The sequence below is a fragment of the Myotis nattereri genome (genome assembly GCF_964212035.1).
Source record: "Myotis nattereri genome assembly, chromosome: 17".
NCBI lineage: Eukaryota > Metazoa > Chordata > Mammalia > Chiroptera > Vespertilionidae > Myotis > Myotis nattereri.
Genome location: NC_138092.1, coordinates 817,939 through 836,901, shown reverse-complemented (window position 1 = coordinate 836,901; position 18,963 = coordinate 817,939). Strand labels below are relative to the sequence as shown.

Here is an 18,963-nt window from a genome sequence, read left to right as displayed (position 1 = left end):
GGGAGCATCTGGGAGCGCGTGGGGCCACTGCCTGGCTCCCAGGGCCTGGCCGGACGGACAGCACCCCTGCCGGCCAGGGTCCTCCCTCTTGGGGGCAGCCGCCCGCTTTCCGCTTTCTCCCGCAGAATCCAAGGTGGGGGTTCTGCTCAGCAAGCGCTGCGCCCCCCGGTGCCCCAACACCAACATGGCGTACGCGTGGCTGTCGGAGCCCTGGTTCTTCAGGAGGATCGCCAGGCAGTGCTGCAACGTGAGCTTCTGCAACGCGGCGCCCCCCGCCCCCGGGCGGCCCTGGGCCCGGCCAGGCGGGCTGCTGCTCCCGCTGGGCCTCAGCCTCCTCGTGGCCTCGCAGTGAGCCCTTCCCGGCCGCCCGCAGGCCCGGTCCCCCACCCCAGCCGGCCCGGCCTCCTCTCCGGTCCGCCCACCCCCAGCCTCCTCTCCCAGAGCCTGGAGCAGGGGGCCCTGCCTCCTAGGGGGAGTGAAACACTGGGTGTGGGCAGCGGCTCCCTGGATGAGGTTCCTGGCCCGGAACAGACTGTCCAGGGCCGGGAGGGGCCAGGAGGGGCAGGGAGGGGCCGGCGATCTGGCTCCAACTTGCTCTGTCTCCTTGGCCAGCCCCACCCCCACTCCTCTGTCCAGGGGGCCCAGGCCGATCCGCACTGTGGGTGCCACCCGGGCTTTGGGGCCAGGACCTTCACTCCTTCCAAAGACAATAAACTTATTCTTCAACCACACCCTCCAGCTCCTTCCGCCTTTTCTCTTTCTGTGTTTTTAATAATTGATTTCAGAGAGGAAGGGAGAGGGAGGGAGAGATAGAAACTTCAATGATGGGAGAGAATCCTGGATCGGCTGCCTCCTGCACACCCCACACTGGGGATCGGATCGAGCCTGCAACCCGGGCATGTGCCCTGACCGGGCATCCAACCGTGACCCCCTGGTCCACATGGCGATGCTCAACCACTGAGCCACCGGGCTGGGCTCCTTCTGCCATTTCCGCCCGCCATGGTGGGGCACATCTCTGGCCCAGCTCTCAGCAGACCTCTGTGGTCACGTGTCGTCCATGCCTGGGTCTTGGTCACGTCTGGATGAGACATCCAGCTGGGCTGTGGGCCAGCCCCTGCGTTCTGGCCGCAGGCTGAGGGCCAGGTCCTCCGAGGGCCAGCTGGCCTCTGCGTGGGGAGGCGGGGAGGGGACTGGAGGGCCTGGGGCACATGCGGGGCTTAGTGGGGTGCATCTGGGGCAGTGGGGTGCAGAGGTGCTGGGAGGGGCCGGGGGGCCCACGGAACCCGTGTCTGGTGGGCATCAGGGTTGGATACAGCGAGGGCTGATGGAAGGGCTGAAGGTGCCCGGGATGGCCCCGTGCCAGGCCTGGGGGGACCACCCTGGTGAGGGACACAGGGGAGGACTCGGTTGGGACAGGTGACACCAAGGACCAGCTCAGGGCTGTCCAGGCTGAGCTGGGTCGCCCTTGGGACCCCCTGGTGGGCAGGGAGATGGAGGACAGGGGAGAGCAGGGCCTGGGCCTGGGGACCAGCGGAGGAGGCGGGGCGTCTGCGTCCCTGGAGGCACAGGGCACCCCTGTACACACCGCAAAGCTGCTCCAGGCCAAACACAGGCCCCGGGGTGGATTCCAACAGGATTTGCTGTCGGGTGGTAACTTCCGGGGGACGGAGCTGGAGCAGAAGGGACCCCGCCCTCTGCACAGGTGACCCCGGTACACAGCAGTGGATACACAAAGGCCTGGCAGGACCTGACCTGCCGGTGACGGGCAAGCAGAGGGCAGGGCGGGCCAGGAACGCACTGCGGATGAGGGTGTAGAACTGGCGCCAACACGGTCTGACCTTTGTCTCCATTGTTCTGCCTTTTGCGCCCTTCCCGACAGGAAGCTGCACGGCCTGCGGCTGGGCTCGCAGACCACAGCGAATCCCTAACTCCAGGCCTGGGTCTGCCGCCCAGGACCCTGAGCTCAGTCAGAGCTGAAGCTCGAGATGAGAGAGGGTGGGGGTGCCCAAAGTCTGTTCACATCAATATCTGGGTGAGGCCCGGCTGGCACAGCTCAGTGGTTGAGCATCAAACTATGAACCAGGAGGTCACGGTTCAGTTCCTGTCAAGGGCACAGGCCAGGGCTGCGGGCTCCATCCCCAGTGGGGGTTGGGGGATCCTGGAGGCAGCTGATCAATGAGTCTCTCTCATCATTGATGTTTCTCTCTCTCTCCCTCTCTCTCCCTCTCCTTTCTTCTCTGAAATCAATAAAAACATTTCTTTAAAAGAAGCCAAATGAATACCGGACAGGAAAATCCAAACAAACACACGCTCAGACATGTCATAATCCAACTGCTTCAATACAGTGATGTCACATGCCAGGGTTCTCCCTGGGGGAGAAAGGAGATGAGATGTGCGGAGGGGGAGGGGTTGTGGAATGTGTTAGCGATTGCAAAGCGGTATGAGTATGAATATGTATTCTCTGAAGGAAGCACCCGCCAGGAATAAGCACGCATTGGCCCAGATCGCGGTTTTTAAATACCATAAAATAACATTTCCTTCTCAAAGGAACCTGAACTTTAAAGGAAGCGAATCCCAGGGGATAGAGAGGAGAAATAGAGTGAAATGCATCAGAATGCCAACTCTTCGACGTAGAGACAAGGGTGGAAATACATAACCACCATTTGGCAAAAACCCACAGTCATAAGTCATTTCAGGAACGAACCATCATTGACGCTAACTCCGTGGGCAAGCGAATTATGTGTAATAGGACATTTACGTAATTTCAAAGTGCCTCTCACAAGACCCGAATTCAATGCAAGGGGTCAAATGGTAACTTTCTGGAGGAAAAATCTGGCAGGTGCCCCCTTAACCAGGGGCCGGAGTCACCACGGCCAGTGAGGACACAGGTAGTGTCACGTGTCCTGGTGTGACTAGTGCCGAGAACACCAGTCACCAATGCAGTTAGGTGATTTTTAAAAAACACATGTTTTTATTGATTTTTAGAGAGAGAGGAAAGGAGAGTCATAGAGAGATAGAAACATCCACAGGAGAGAAACATCATCCGTTGTCTGTCTCCTGCACCCTCCCCTCCCCCCTGCCCGGGGGATCCAGCCCACAACCTGGGCATGTGCTCTGACCAGGAATTGAACTGGTGACCGTTAGGTTTCTGGGTCGACGCTCAACCACTGAGCCACACCGGCCGGACTAGGTGATATTTTTTGCCAAAATGCTTAAGCTGAAGGGGCTCCTGAGTGAGCAGCAAGCCCAAACAATGAGACTTTCTACAAATAGCTGGCCATTTCTCTTCAACAGTGTCCAGGTCGTGAAAGAAATCAAGACGGACAGCCTGTTCCAGATGGAGGGGGCTGAGAGCGCGAGACACCCACGCGGTCTTGGACGGGAGGGCGGACGTGGACGGAGAAAGGCGCTGGGGCAGCTGGGGAAACGGGCATGGTCCGTAGACAACAGGGTGGGTCCATGTTAATTTGGTGACTTTGATGTTGTCCTGCAGTCATGGATGGGGCTCAGATTTGGGGAATCTGTGTAAACAAGTTACCTAGGGCGGTTCTTACACTTGTCGGCAACCTTTTTAGAGATTTGACGTGATTTCAAAGTGAGGTTTAGATTATGGACCTCCGAACAGGATGGTGTCTTTATTCTTCTTCTGCAAATGTTCAGAGGGAAGTATATTTTGTCCAAACGACTACCTGCCCTTCATCGATCCCAAACATGTCGAGAAGTGATGTTTTTATCCGTTCTAGGTATTTTTTAAAAAATATATTTTATTGACTTTTTACAGAGAGGAAGGGAGAGGGATAGTCAGAAACATCGATGATTCAGCTGCCTCCTGCAGGCTCCCCACTGGGGATGTGCCCGCAACCAAGGTACATGCCCTTGACCGGAACCGAACCCGAGACCCTTGAGTCCACAGGCCGATGCTCTATCCACTGAGCCAAACTGGTTAGGGCCGTTCTACGTATTTAAAAATATATATATATAAAGTCTAAAGACTGTGTGAATTCACAACGTGCTGCCTTTTCATTTTTACACGGGAAAACAACGTGTTCATCTGTCCTTTCATTGATTTCTGACTTAATTGTACTTAAGCCGGGGGAGGTGGCCCTGAGAGGTGAGATCCAGGCCTCTGGGAAGCGATACGATCTGAACGCGCTGAACACAGTCAGAGACCAGAAGGTCTTGTTCAGACTCGGTTGACGGTCGGAGCCCAGGGGCCTGGTGTTCAATCACTTCCAGCTGGAGCCCCGGGGCGCCTGGCTTCAGGGAACACGAACTGAACATGAAAGTCCTCCCATCGCTGCCCTTGGCCCCCACCGGGAGCTCAGGGGGTCGGGGCCTGTCCCTCAGCCATCGGTGGCCCCCACGAACCTGCCCCCCATGCTCCACGGTGTGGACGCCAGTGTCCTGCTCCTGGGCCTGTCACAGGCCGAAGGGGTGCATCGGAGCTGGGGGCTGGCCCGAAGTGGGGAGCCCAGGGCCCTGCCCCCGTCCTCCAACCCCACCCTCCTCCCTTAGGCCGGAAGCAACCCCTCCCCCACCCCACCCTCACCCCACGCCCGCTGCCCCGGCTGCTGACTTAAGGAGCCCAGGAAGCCAGGGCGGGCAGGGTTGACTGTCCTCCATGCCGAGCTCCGGCCGAGGGCAGGTGGAGACTGGGTGAGGGTGAGGGGCCCTGAGGTGCGGGACAAAGGCCCTGAGGGGCCAGGAGGGCCTATGCAAATGCCAACAGAGGGTGCAGGAGGGAGGGAGGCGGGGAGGGCGGGAGGTGGGTGCAGCGCCAGGGGTCCTGGGTAAGGAAGGCTCTTCCTCTGGGGTCCCCCTTCAGGCCCGACTGCCCCGCCATGAAAGGGTTCCTCCTGCTGCTGTGGGCGGCTCTGGTGGGCGCCACCAAAGGTGAGGCCCGCAGCCGAGGGGAGCTCCGCGGGGCCCTGGGCGCGAGGCGTGGCGGGGGCTTCCCCCGGGTGGGGAGACGGCGGCTTCAGGGGTGAATGCAGGCGCCTGGGAGTCGCTGGGCGGCGGGAGCTGGGTGCGCCCTGAGCCTGCCCCGGCCCCTCTCCCGCAGAGGGCCACCTGCAATGCTCCCACTGCCTGGCCACCAACAGCACCTCCGCCTGCAAGCCCGTCACGTGCACCCCGCCCAACATCCTGTGCTTCTCCCATGAGGTCATCTTCAAGTGGGGTGAGTCCCTGCGGGCGGCGGAGACGCTGGGGTGCGCCGGGGTGCATGTCCAGCTGGTGGCCGCCCCCCCCCCCCCCCCGTGAAGCTCAGAGGAGGAAGAGGGAGGGCCCTGCGTTTGCAGAGCCCCAGGCCCTCTCCTGTTTGCTGGGCTCAAATGGAGAGAATGTGCAAAGGTGCAGGGCTCTGAGGGGCCTCCCTCTCCTTAGCTCTCCTCCATCTCTGCTCCTTCCATCTGGGCTTGGATTTGGGGGGGGGGGGCAGGGCGCTGTCCTGGCTGAGGGCGGGCTCTCTCTGGAGCTTTGATCTCAGGTTGGACCCCTCCTCCCCAAGGACCTTCCTCCCGTCCTCCCTCACGGAGGATGTTTTTCCATTGAGTTTTAGAGAGTGGAAGGGATGGGGGCACCGATGTGAGGCACATTGATTGGTTGCCTCCCACACACCCCCAACCCAGGTACGTGGCCTTGACCTGAATGGAACCCCAGGACCCCTCATTCCAAAGGCTGACGCTCTGTCCACGGAGCCCCCCCACGGGGCCCCTTCTTGGACTTGGAGACTCCTGGCTCCTTCCCGTGTGGGTTGGGGGGTGGGGGCGGGTCCTGCAGACACATAGCACAGAGACCTCTGACCGCCTCCATCACGCCCCTGAGTGAGGAAGGGCCGAGCCTGGCCGGGCGCCTGCAGGTGCTGGGACTCGCCTGCTCCCCTACATCCTGCGCCCCCACTCGCACAGCACCCCTGGGAACCCGGGCTGAGGGCCCCCCACCCCCATAGGCTCACACCTGGTGACACCAGGAAAGCCCACCCTCCTGGCTGCCGGCCCCTCCTAAGCACCGCTGTCTCCCCCACCCCGCCCCAGGCTCTGAGCAACGCACCTGGGTCACCCGGGGCTGCACCAGCACCTGCGCCTTCAAGAGCCCCCCCGAGTGGGACCTGCTGACCCCCAACATGGTGGTGCTGGCCAAGGCCCTCTGCTGCTCTAAGAGCCTGTGCAACACGGGGGCCCCCGGGGGCCTCAGCGCCAGCACCTGGCACCGGGGGCTCCTGCTGGGCATGGGGCTCGGCCTGCACCATCTGCTGTGACGACCCCTCCCCTTCCTGCCCCCTAGCCCCCTGGGTGTGCACTGGGGGGCCGGCCTGTCCTCTCTGAGTGAGGTTCCCGGTGGGGGAGGCGCAGACTCACAGCCTCCTCTGGTGTGACGGCCCTGAGCCTGGCGGTCCCAGAAGTGGTCCTGCCCTGGCCTGTGTGGTTCAGTGGATAGAGCACCAGCCTTCAGACTGAAGGGTCCTGGGTTCGATTCCAGTCAAGGGCACATGCCTGGGTGTGGGCTCCATCCCCAGTAGGGGGCGTGCAGGAGGCAGCCCATCAATGACTCTCATCATTGAAGTTTCTATCTCTCCCTTCCTATCTGAAATCAATAAAAATATATTTTAAAAAAAGAGAAGTGGTCCCGTCCCACCTTCCTCCGTCCCCGTGCGTTCCTGTCGCCCGGCTCAGAGGGGGCTCGCCTGGCGCCAGCGGGCGGCTCGGTGTGTGAGCGTCGCCCTGGCCCCGGGGGCACCGGTCATGCTCGCCAGGGTTCAGGCCCGGGCTGCACGGCGGCTGGTCCCCAGCAGGGGGCGCGCAGGAGGCAGCGGATTGATGATGTTTCTCGTCGATGTTTCTATCTCTCCCTTCTCTCTCTCTAAAAAAATAAATCAAAAACGTATTTTTTAAAAATAAGAGGGGCCTCGCCCTGCCAAAGCGTCATCCCCGCCCCTTCTGCGCCAGCGAGGCGGGTGGTGGCATTGTTGCCGGCGGACCCTCTGTCCCCGTCTCCCGGGAGGCTCCGCACACGCAGGAAGAGAGGCGCGCGGGGGGCAGGCTGGAAGCGGGGGGCAGGCAGGGCTGGGGGGCGCGGACCAGGGAGGAAGGAGCCCCTGGGAGGTGGACGAGGCCTGAGTGACCAACGGAAGTGAGTGCCCCTCCCCGAAGAGGCGATGGGCGGCGGCGGGGTTCCCCTGCGCCAAGCCCCCCCTCCCCCCTCCCCACGCCCACGCTCTCTCCATCCCACCCTCCCCGGCCCCGTCTCCCTGGCACTCCGGGTGTCTCGCCAGCACCTCGGGGAGGGGACCCCGCAGCCTCGGGAGCGCCGGCCCCGAGCGCCTCCTGGCGACCCGGGCGCGTAAGTGAGCCGCGCCCTGGGCGCCCCGCTCGCCGCCAGCGGGCACGCCCGGCCCGGCCTCTGCCGTCATCAGGGCTGCAGGGCCGTGCGGGTGAAGCCGGGGCTGCCGTGGCGGCGGGGCTCGGCTCGGCTCCCGGTGGCGGGAACCTGCCCGGGGCGGCGGGGCCGGGCGGGCGGCCGCCGCCTCCAGGCGGGAGCTCGGCTGCTCCCCCGAGGACACAGGTGCGGCCGCGGGTGGGCCCCGCCTGCAGGTGCGCCCGGAGTTCAGGGCGTCTGACCCGCCGGGCGGGCCCCGCTCACGGACACGCGGCTGGGAGTGTCACCTCCCAGAGGGATGGGCCTGCGCGTGTCCGGCACAGCGTGTGCGCTTCCGGAGAGGATGCCACCCCTTCCCCCGAGTCCGAGGGGGTTTTGGGGTTGGTCTGGGGCCGAAGCGGGCGGAACAACGTCCCTAGGAGCCCGCTATCCCACGGACGGACGCCAGAGGGCGCCACCCCTCCGCCCGCCTCCCTCCGGGGAAATTCGCCGGGAGGCCCATCAAGGTGAACGGATCCAAAGGGGACCGCCCCGCCGCCAGGAGAGGGCACCCTCCCCCCGCCCGCCCCCCCCCCCCCCCCCCGCGACACCTGAGCCTACGGAGTGGTTCTCAACCTGTGGGTCGCGACCCCTTTGGCGGTGGAAGGACCCTTTCACAGGGGTCGCCTAAGATCATCCTGCATGTCAGATATTTACATGACGATTCATCACAGTAGCAACATTACAGTGATGAAGTAGCAACGAAAAGAATGTTATGGTTGGGTCACAACATGAGGAACTGTATTTAAAGGGCCAGAAGGTTGAGAACCACTGCAAGGTCAGTGGCCAGCCTGGGGGCGGGGCGGGACGATTGACTGGACACTTCGGGGAGACTGAGTCACAGAAGGAATCGCTGGGAAGTGTGGCCTCTGCCGTGGCTCGCTAATGACCAGAGAACCGCAGCATAAAAGGACATTGAGCGTCGGCCGGTGTTGCTCAGTGGCTAGAGCATCAGCCTGCGGACTGACGGGTCCTGGGTTGAATTCCAGTCAAGGGCACATGCCCAGGTTGTGGGCTCCATCCCCAGCAGGGGGCGTGCAGCAGGCAGCTGAGCAATGATTCTCTCAGCATTGATGATTATGTCTCTCCCTCTCCCTTCCTCTCTGAAGTTAATAAAAATATATATTTTTAAATCTGAGGAATGAGGGGGTGCAGAGGGGACAGGAGAGTGTGTCCAGGAGGTGGCAGTGAGGTGGGAGGGGCCTGGGAAGGGGGGCAGGAGGGTGCCCGTCGGGTAACTTAGCCAGGCCCTCATTCCGAGGGCTGTGTTCTGACCCTGAGGCCCCAGGCGCAGCCGCACACACAAGGGCTGTGGTGCGCGGGGCCCTCCGCCTGTGCCAGGTGGCGCTCGCCCTGTGCTGGGGGCGGTGAGACTCTGCTCCCTCAGGCACATGTCCCCTCACTCTCCAGACGGCTGGGAGCAGAGCCGCGCAGGCGGGGCTGGGTCCTGCGGGGGATGATGGACGGGGCGAGGGCCAGGGCTGGCTCTGGGAAGGGGGGGCAGGAGCTGATTGGAGAGCTGATGGGTCCCAGGTGCTGCCACGGACATGTAGGGTCATAGTGCAGAGGGCACTGGGGGCACACCCCCTCTGCACGGCCCTGAGCCCGCCTGCCCCCACTATCTCACACACACACACACACACACACACACACGCACACGCACACACACACGCACATGTGGCATTGGCCAGCCCAGAGGGGCGCCCACACCCTCCTTCCAGAGCCCTGTCCGCTGCCTCAGCTGCCTTCCTCCCACTCGCTCCTGGAGGGTCTGGCCCTTCCCCATCCCCTGCCGCCCCAGTTCTGTAGGCTCTGTAGGTTCTGTAGGTTCTGTAGGCTCTGTAGGTTCTGTAGGCTCTGTAGGCTGTGTAGGCTCTGTAGGTTCTGTAGGTTCTGTAGGCTCTGTAGGCTCTGTAGGCTCTGTAGGCTGTGTAGGCTCTGTAGGTTCTGTAGGCTCTAGGTTCTGTAGGCTCTGTAGGCTCTATAGGTTCTGTAGGTTCTGTAGGCTCTGTAGGCTCTGTAGGTTCTGTAACCTCTGTAGGTTCTGTAGGTTCTGTAGGTTCTGTAGGCTCTGTAGGCTCTGTAGGTTCTGTAGGCTCTAGGTTCTGTAGGCTCTGTAGGTTCTGTAGGTTCTGTAGGCTCTGTAGGCTCTGTAGGTTCTGTAACCTCTGTAGGTTCTGTAGGTTCTGTAGGCTCTGTAGGTTCTGTAGGCTCTGTAGGTTCTGTAGGCTCTGTAGGTTCTGTAGGCTCTAGGTTCTGTAGGCTCTGTAGGCTCTGTAGGTTCTGTAGGCTCTGTAGGCTCTGTAGGCTCTGTAGGCTCTGTAGGTTCTGTAGGCTCTGTAGGTTCTGTAGGTTCTGTAGGCTCTGTAGGTTCTGTAGCCTCTGTAGGTTCTGTAGGCTCTGTAGGCTCTGTAGGCTCTGTAGGTTCTGTAGGTTCTGTAGGCTCTGTAGGCTCTGTAGGCTCTGTAGGCTGTGTAAGCTCTGTAGGTTCTGTAGGCTCTAGGTTCTGTAGGCTCTGTAGGCTCTATAGGTTCTGTAGGTTCTGTAGGCTCTGTAGGCTCTGTAGGTTCTGTAACCTCTGTAGGTTCTGTAGGTTCTGTAGGTTCTGTAGGCTCTGTAGGCTCTGTAGGTTCTGTAGGCTCTAGGTTCTGTAGGCTCTGTAGGTTCTGTAGGTTCTGTAGGCTCTGTAGGCTCTGTAGGTTCTGTAACCTCTGTAGGTTCTGTAGGTTCTGTAGGCTCTGTAGGTTCTGTAACCTCTGTAGGTTCTGTAGGCTCTGTAGGTTCTGTAGGCTCTAGGTTCTGTAGGCTCTGTAGGCTCTGTAGGTTCTGTAGGCTCTGTAGGCTCTGTAGGCTCTGTAGGCTCTGTAGGCTCTGTAGGTTCTGTAGGCTCTGTAGGTTCTGTAGGTTCTGTAGGCTCTGTAGGTTCTGTAGCCTCTGTAGGTTCTGTAGGCTCTGTAGGCTCTGTAGGCTCTGTAGGCTCTGTAGGTTCTGTAACCTCTGTAGGCTCTGTAGGCTCTGTAGGCTCTGTAGGCTCTGTAGGCTCTGTAGGTTCTGTAGTGCCGGGAGCCGGTCCATCCTTGCTGTTTCAAGGGACCTGGCATATATGGCATACTGTTCTTAATATGCTTGCTCACCTTCTTGGCACTATGTGTTTTAACCAAGGTCACCTCTCTGAGAAAGGTTATTTCCCCAGGTTGGGATTTTCCCCTGAAGTTAGGGAGGGAATAAAACCCCTTAACTAAGTGCCAGGGGGGTAATTAATCACTTTAACTACGAACAATCATGCTTAAGCTACATAATCTTTACTCCCTGGAATGGAGATAAGAAACGCCCTAACCTTTGGAATAGAGATTGATAGGATTGGAATCAACTGGTATAAATACAGATGTAACAAGACAACAGGAGACAGAACCTACACAGAACCTAGACACAGAACCTACACAGAACCTAGAGACAGAAGAACTTCGCTGGAGAGAACATGGCAAAAGATCCTGGACAGAAACTGGAGACAGAACCTAGAGACAGAACCTAGTGAGAGAACCTGGCTGAAGAACCTAGAGACAGAACCTGGCTACAGAACCTGGATAGAACATGGCAAGAGAACCTGACTAGAACCTGGTGACTGAACCTGGCTGGAGAACCTGGACAGAATCAGTCTGGAGAACCTAGCGACAGAACCTGACAACAGAACCTGACTAGAGATCCTAGATAGAACCAGGAGAGAGAACCCAACCATGCTGGTCAACTGAACGCTGCCTCCGTGTCATTCCTTCTTCGCCAACTCTGTCCACACCTTTGGGGACCCCTGGACCTGCTGGGGTTGGACCCCAGCACTGTAGGTTCTGTAGGCTCTGTAGGCTCTGTAGGCTCTGTAGGCTCTGTAGGTTCTGTAGGCTCTGTAGGCTCTGTAGGCTCTGTAGGTTCTGTAGGCTCTAGGTTCTGTAGGCTCCGTAGGCTCTGTAGGCTGTGTAGGCTGTGTAGGCTCTGTAGGCTCTGTAGGTTCTGTAGGCCCTGTAGGCTCTGTAGGTTCTGTAGGCTCTGTAGGTTCTGTAGGCTCTGTAGGCTCTGTAGGCTCTGTAGGTTCTGTAGGCTGTGTAGGCTCTGTAGGTTCTGTAGGCTCTGTAGGCTGTGTAGGCTCTGTAGGCTCTGTAGGTTCTGTAGGCTCTGTAGGCTGTGTAGGCTCTGTAGGCTCTGTAGGTTCTGTAGGCTCTGTAGGCTCTGCAGGCTCTAGGTTCTGTAGGCTCTGCAGGTTCTGTAGGTTCTGTAGGCTCTGTAGGCTCTGTAGGTTCTGTAGGCTCTGTAGGTTCTGTAGGCTCTGTAGGCTCTGCAGGCTCTAGGTTCTGTAGGCTCTGCAGGCTCTGTAGGTTCTGTAGGCTCTGTAGGCTCTGTAGGTTCTGCAGGCTCTGTAGGTTCTGTAGGCTCTGTAGGCTCTGTAGGTTCTGTAGGCTCTGTAGGTTCTGTAGGTTCTGTAGGCTCTGTAGGTTCTGTAGGCTCTGTAGGCTCTGTAGGCTCTGTAGGCTCTGTAGGCTCTGTAGGTTCTGTAGGCTCTGTAGGCTCTGTAGGCTCTGTAGGTTCCGTAGGTTCTGTAGGTTCCGTAGGCTCTGTAGGTTCTGTAGGCTCTGTAGGTTCTGTAGGTTCTGTAGGTTCTGTAGGCTCTGTAGGTCACCTCTCAGAGGAACTGTCCGCAGATGAAAGCTGTGGGAGGTTCTGTGTCAGTGACGCTGTGAGCAGGCAGGGTTTTCTCAAAGCAGAGTTTCTGGGACGGTGGAGGTGGCCAGGATGAGGAGCAGATTTGGGGGAGCAGGGGGAGTTAGGGGGACATCCGCCCGCTCCCCCTCACAGCCTGCTGCAGGAACATGAGGAATACGCTCAGAGCACAAGGGAGAACGTGTGGCTCGAGGGTTTATATCCAGAGAAACTGACAAGCTGGCTTCAGCCCAGTGACCCGGGGATTTAGTTCTACGAGTGGTTCCCTCGGAATCGGAGGGAGGAAAGGCTGCGAGAACGGGGTGGGCGACAGGGCGCTGCGGGGGGACTGCTGTGGGTGTAGGTGTGGCTGTGGCTGTGGCTGTGGATGTGGCTGTGGCTGTGGGTGCGGCTGTGGGTGTGGCTGTGGGTGTGGCTGTGGGTGTGGGTGTGGGTGTGGGTGTGGGGGGCTGACACAATACACAGTGACTCTGCTTGGACAACATGGACCGGCACAGCCACAACAACGCAAAGAGAGGGCACAATGGACTGGAATGCGCTCAGGAGCTCGGGGTGGGCGATGGGCGGTGGCTTCGGGATTGCTATCCTGAGACTAGTGTGTCTATGGGCGGGGATGAAATAAGTGAGCAATCACGAGATCCCTAAATTCTAAAAATCCCTGACTTTTCTTCCTCCTGTGCCCCAGGATTCTCGGTGCGGGAGATGAAATACAGAAGCGCATGTGACCTCATTGAAATGGGGTCTTTGTGGGAGCAATTAAGGGGAGGGTTGAGGTTGAGACCATCTGGGATTAGATTCTAAATCCAATGAGAGTCCTTATAAGAGAGAGAAAAGGGCCGGGCCGAAACCGGTTTGGCTCAGTGGATAGAGCATCGGCCTGCAGACTGAAGGGTCCCAGGTTCGATTCCGGTCAAGGGCATGTACCTGGGTTGCGGGCACATCCCCAGTGGGGGATGTGCAGGAGGCGGCTGATCGATGTTTCTCTCTCATCGATGTTTCTGACTCTCTGTCTCTCTCCCTTCCTCTCTGTAAAAAAATCAATAAAATATATTTTAAAAAAACAAAGAGAGAGAGAGAGAAAAGGACCCACAGGCCTCGGGCACAGGCCTCGGGGGAAGATGAAGGCAGGGGTTGGAGGGATGGGGCTACAAGCCAAGCAATGCAGGAGCCCCCCCCAAAACTTGAGGGGAGGAGGAAGGATGCGCCCCTAGAGCCCACGGAGGGGTCTCAGCCCTGCCGGCACCTTGATTGCAGCTCCTGGCCTCCAGGACTGTGGGACATTCACTTCTGTTGTTCCCAGCCAGGCGTTTGGGGTCATTTGTCACCGAAGCTGGGGAAGCTGTACCACCAGCATCACTCTGACTGGACCTCACTGTCTCATGCCCATCACAGGGTGACTTGTCCTCAAACCTGTGGTCCCTGCTCCTCCCCAGGGCCATTCTCCACCACAAAATCCTGCTCTCCTCCTCCCTGGGATGATAGATAAATGGATGGAAGGATAGATAGATGGATAGATAGGTAGATAGATAGATAAAAGTAGATAGATAGACGATAGATAGATGGATAATAGATAGATAGATAGATAGATAGATAGATAGATAGATAGATGATGGGTAGATAATAGATGATAGGTAGATGGATAGATAGATAATAGATGAATAGATAGATGGATAAATAGGTAGATAGGTGGTAGATGATAGATAGATAGGTAGACAGGTAGATGACAGATAGATAGATGGATAGATAGATAGATAGTAAATAGATAGACAGGCAGATGATAGCTGGGTAGATGATAGATAGGTAGATAGGTAGATAGATAGATGATAGATAGGTAGATAGATGATGGATCGATAGATGGATGGACAGACAGACAGGGCAGGCAGATGACAGGCGCTCTGGAGCTCTAGTGTCTGTGCAGCTGTGTGTCTACGAGTCCCACGCAGCCTCAGAAGAAAGCCTGCCCGCACGGGACCAGCTGTCGGCGTCTGCTGGGCCTTGTCCTCCGTCTGCTGGGCCGTGTCCTCCCCGTCTGCTGGGCCTTGTCCTCCGTCTGCTGGGCCGTGTCCGCTCCGTCCGTGCTGCTGGCGCCTTCCCCACTCCTTTGTGTCTCTGGCTCGTGTGTTGCCGCTGCTCTCAGAAATGGAGGGCTGAGGCACGGTAACCATGGTGACTCTTGCGGGCCGGGGACAGTCGGAGAACGACTTGATTTGATCAGCCAGTCGCCAGTCTCCTTCCCAGCCCTGTCTCCTCGCACACACCAGCCGCCCCGCCCCTCGGAGGCGACTGCTGGTCTGTCTGTCCATCCTGGAGTCTGTCCACCTCATGATCCGGCTGGGGCAGACGTGTTCCTCGGGTCCCCACGTGTGGGGACAGGGCCCTGCGTTTCCCCTCAGGCCAGGGAGCTATGGGCGGCGGCAGCGGGAGGAAGGGGTGGACAGGAAGTGCTGACCTGGGGCTCCCGCCCCTCCCCCGGCGCCGCCACCTCTTTCCGGTCAGCACCCATCAGACAACCCTCCTCTCACTGACTCCGGGCTCACGACTTACCCAACTCCTTCTCTCCATTTCTATTCTGCACCTTCATTCAAAATACCCACTGCCTGCAGGGCTGGCCCGGGACCTGATCCTGGGTCTCGGTCCATGGCCGGGGCTGGTCTGCTCCCAAAAGGCAGTTCCCCCTGCAGCCCTCCTGGGGGAGTGGCAGAGGGGAGGGTCGGGGGGGGGGGGGGTGGCTGAAAGGTTGATGGTTCGGTTCCTCCTTGGGCTGCAGGCTCGATCCCTGGTAGGGGGTGTGCAGGAGACAGCCGACCAATGTTCCTCTCATTGATGTTCCTCTCTCTGTATCCTTCCTTTCTCTCTCTATAAATCAATTAAAAAATTTAAAAATTATGCCGAAACCGGTTTGGCTCATTGGATAGAGCGTCGGCCTGCGGACTGAAGGGTCCCAGGTTCGATTCCGGTCAAGGGCATGTACCTGGGTTGTGGGCACATCCCCAGTGGGAGATGTGCAGGAGGCAGCTGATCGATGTTTCTCTCTCATCGATGTTTCTAACTCTCTATCTCTCTCCCTTCCTCTCTGTAAAAAATCAATAAAATATATATTAAAAAAAAAATTTAAAAATTAGCCCGGCTGACATGGCTCAGTGGTTCAGCGTTGACCTATGAACCAGGAGGTCACAGTTCAATTCCTGATCAGAGCACATGCCTGGGTTGCGGGTTCGATCTCCAGTGCGGGGGGCACGGGAAGCAGCTGATCGATGATTCTCTCTCATCATGGATGTTTCTCTCTCTCTCTCCCCCTCTCCCTTCCTCTCTGAAATTAAAAAAAAAAAATGTATTTTTAAAAAATTAAACAAGCAACACAAATACTGAGCAAGGAGGGTCAGGATGCTTCCTTTGTGGTTATCAGGCCTCGTGCCTTGGAATCTAAGAGACCCGCTGATAGTGGCAGGAGGAGGAGATGGGCTGGACAGCACGGACCCCCGCTCTGGCTGCTGTGTGGTCTGCGGCTGCCCCCCCCCCCCGCCCCCTCTGCAGATCGGTGCTAGTCCCTGCGCTGTGCCCCTGCGATTCGGAAACTCCCTTCTGCAGCCTCCCACCCGCTCGGTACCTGGTTTCAGTTCTGCCAGGGAGACAGGTCCAGACGTCACCAATGAGAAGAGCTATGGGAGCACAGGCAGCGCCCAGCCCGCCAGCCCAGGCGCAGCCCCTCCCCGCATGAGCGCCCCTCTCAGGCGAACAGGTGACTCCATCCCTCTACGAGTGTTCTCTCCGGCCCCTCTGCCAGGCTGGTCGATGCGGAATCCATCTTCTCTCCCAGCGTCGTGTCCAATCGAGGGGCCACCCACAGCGTGCCGGCCCGAGCCCGTGTGTGGGCACCTGCCAGGGCCCCCTCGCCCATGACCGTGCTGAGGCCTTGCTCCTCAGGACCCACCCCCTCCCCTCTGCCCAGGGGGTCCCTCCCTCCCTCTTCTCCCTCCCCCTCCCTCCCTTTCTAAAAGTGTGTTGTTGGCTGTTTGTTTTTATTCATTTCAGAGAGAAAGGGAGAGGGAGAGAGAAACATCAATGATGAGAGAGAATCACTGATCAGCTGCCTCCTCGCCCCACACTGGGATGGAGCCCGCAACCCGGGCCTGTGCCCTGACCGGGAATCCAACTGTGACCTCCTGGCTCCTAGGTCGACGCTCAAGCCCAACCACGGAGCCCGCCGGCCGGGCTAGAGAGCAGGGCTTCTCCAGAGACTCGCTCCGTCTGTCTTGGCGTTTGTGTCCGAGATGCCCTGGCACAGTGGGCAGAGGCTCCAGCGAGCAAGGGCCCAGCCCACCCGTTGTCTGCCCTGCGAACCCCTCACCCCCTCCCTCGTCATCCTGCTTAAATGGTCCTCCTGTGTGTGTTGGGGGGCAGGGGGTAGGTACTGAGGGAAGGGGGCCATGAAGAAAATGAAAACACCGCTCACCACACCAGAAATCACAGCTCCCACGGAAAGGAAGGGGAGGGATCCCACTAATGACACCACACAGCGATGAGCTGCCAGCGACACACATGCCGTGAAGACACAGGACGTGTACCCGGCCCTGAGACCGTGCAGAGGGACTCTGAGGAGCCGGAGTGAGAGACACGCTGCGTCAAGGTCCTTCGGGGAGACGTCACACTTCCTTCCCCAACCCGTCCCCACAGGCGTGAAACCCCAGGAGAAGCTCAGAGCGCGTCCTTCTGGGGCTGGACAGAGGGGCTCCCCACTTCACCTGCAGGCCCGGCCCCGGCTCCGTGGTTGAAACAAGAGGTTCATGTTCGATTCTCTGTCGGGGCGCATGCCTGGGCTGCGGGCTGGGTCCCCAGTAGGGGGTGTGCAGGAGGCAGCTGACCCATGGCTCTCTCCCTCTCCCTCTCCCTTCCCCTCTGAAATCAATGAAGACATATCCTTTAAGAAAGAAAACTAGAGTCTTTCCATAGGTAAGGGCAGAGGTGTTAAGATCCGAAACCCAGAATCCGTAAAAGGACAATTAGATCCAACCACATGGGACCTGACAACATGCCTATAGACACAGTGATGACAAGTCAAAGACACGTGGAAATAGTTGCAAAACGCCTGATACACAACGCGGCCTGCGAACCAATCAGAAAAGACAGACACCACCGGAGGGGTGACCCCGGGCACAACCCCGGGCACGTCGGGCTGTTACGGAAGCAGCACCACGGCCGACACACACACAACACGGCCTCTCGCACTAATAACTTTTCAAACAGCAATTCGATGAGAGCCTGGTTTTTGTCCCCCAGCCGGTCAGACACTCCTCGAGTTGGATCACGTCCGTTGTTGGGGGGTGGGGGAGGGGCGGGGGGCGGGGAGGCAGAGGGGATGGGGGACTGGAACCTGACACAGCCTCTTTCGAGGCGTCTATTTATTTATTTTTAATCCTCAGCTGAGGATATTTTTCCATTGGTTTTTAGAGAGCGGAAGAGCCCAACCTGCGGGGCTCAGTGGTTGAGCGCTGCCGGTTCGATTCCCGGTCAGGGCACAGGCCCGGGTTGCGAGCTCCACCCCAGTGGGGGGCGTGCAGGAGGCAGCGATCGATGATGCTCATCCTTGATGTTCCTAACTCTTTATCCCTCTCCCTTCCTCTCTGACATCAAGAAAAATGTATTTTTAAAAGCTGGGAGCTTTTCCCTTTTCCTGTTGTAAATCCTTCCCTGAAATAGTAAGTGCAGCACAGAGACGGGCATCCCAGTTGGACTGCACGGTCCCAGGGTCAGGCCCGTGTCGGTTTTCCCGGGACCTCCTGGCGCCCCGCGCTCCTCACAGCTGCCAGCGTCTCTCCACACGCCCCTGGGCGAGCGGCCCTGGGCCCCGCCCGCCACACGCGGTGGGCAGCGCACTTGACTGAGGTTGGGGCGGGCGGGATGGGGTGCCTCGCAGAGCCGACTTGGAGCAGAGCGCAGGTGACCCGGCCATTGCCACTGGCCGGAGATCAACGCCAGTCTCCAGGGGCCGCGCTGTCCTCTACGCTCACTGCCCCTGGGCCCCTGCCCCTCTCCAGGGCTCATCAGCGGAGTGGGGGTGGGAGGCCAGGGCCGGCTCTTGGTGGAACCATTGTCCTTTCCACGGAGCCCAGGACCCCAAGGGACCAGGGCCTGGGGCAGCCACACAGGAAGGAGGAAGAACTGGACAAAGTCCTGACCCCAGAGGGAGCCTGGAGTGGCCGCCGAGCGTCCCCCAGCTAACAAGGTGAGCCACACGACCAGTGGGCGCGAGAGGCTGGGCTGGCCTCGATGCAGGGACGGGGCCCGGACCACGGCTGGAGCAGGAAGGGCCAGGCTACGCCGCACCTGACTGACCTCCAGGGTCCTCCCCACCCCCTCCCACCCAAATGCCCCAGTCCCTCCGTGCCACCCACAGGATCCCGTCCACAGCAGCGGCCCCTAGGGGGGCGGGCTGGGAATCTCTGGTTCAGAGGCGGAGTCGGGTGTGCGGGTGCGTGTGCAGGCCTCAGACATGCTGACGGGACCCCGGGGCGTGAGCGTGTGAATACGTGAGTATGGGTGTGGATCGGTGTCCACGCTGCAGGCGTGGCAGGCTGTGTGCGCCACTGTATCTGTGTGTGGGGCGTGAGTCTGCACACCTGTACGCAGCTGCTGCCCACGGTGTGCACACCTGTGACCTGGTTCATCTGGCTTTACCCTCCCCCACCCCTTGCTCCCAGCCTCACCAGGCCCAGCAGCACAGCACCATGGCCCCCAGAGCCCGCCCGCCCGGTGCCCGCCTGCCTGGCACCACCTGCTCTCCCTCAGCACCTCCCTCCCAACCCTGCCGGGAGCCCCACGGCCCAGGCTCAGACCCAGGTC

At 59.3% G+C, this 18,963-nt stretch overlaps 1 protein-coding gene across 1 annotated transcript; it reads left to right on the top strand.

The window, feature by feature from the left end:
- Window positions 1-4,841: 4,841 nt before the first annotated feature.
- LOC308533239 (lymphocyte antigen 6L-like) lies at window positions 4,842-6,259 on the top strand (the record flags this gene model as incomplete). The annotated part of the gene is made up of 3 exons (XM_081111081.1): window positions 4,842-4,893; window positions 5,063-5,179; window positions 6,036-6,259. The coding sequence occupies 3 exons, from the start codon at window positions 4,842-4,844 to the stop codon at window positions 6,257-6,259; spliced, it is 393 nt and encodes a 130-aa protein (XP_080967207.1).
- Between the last annotated feature and the right edge of the window lie 12,704 nt (window positions 6,260-18,963).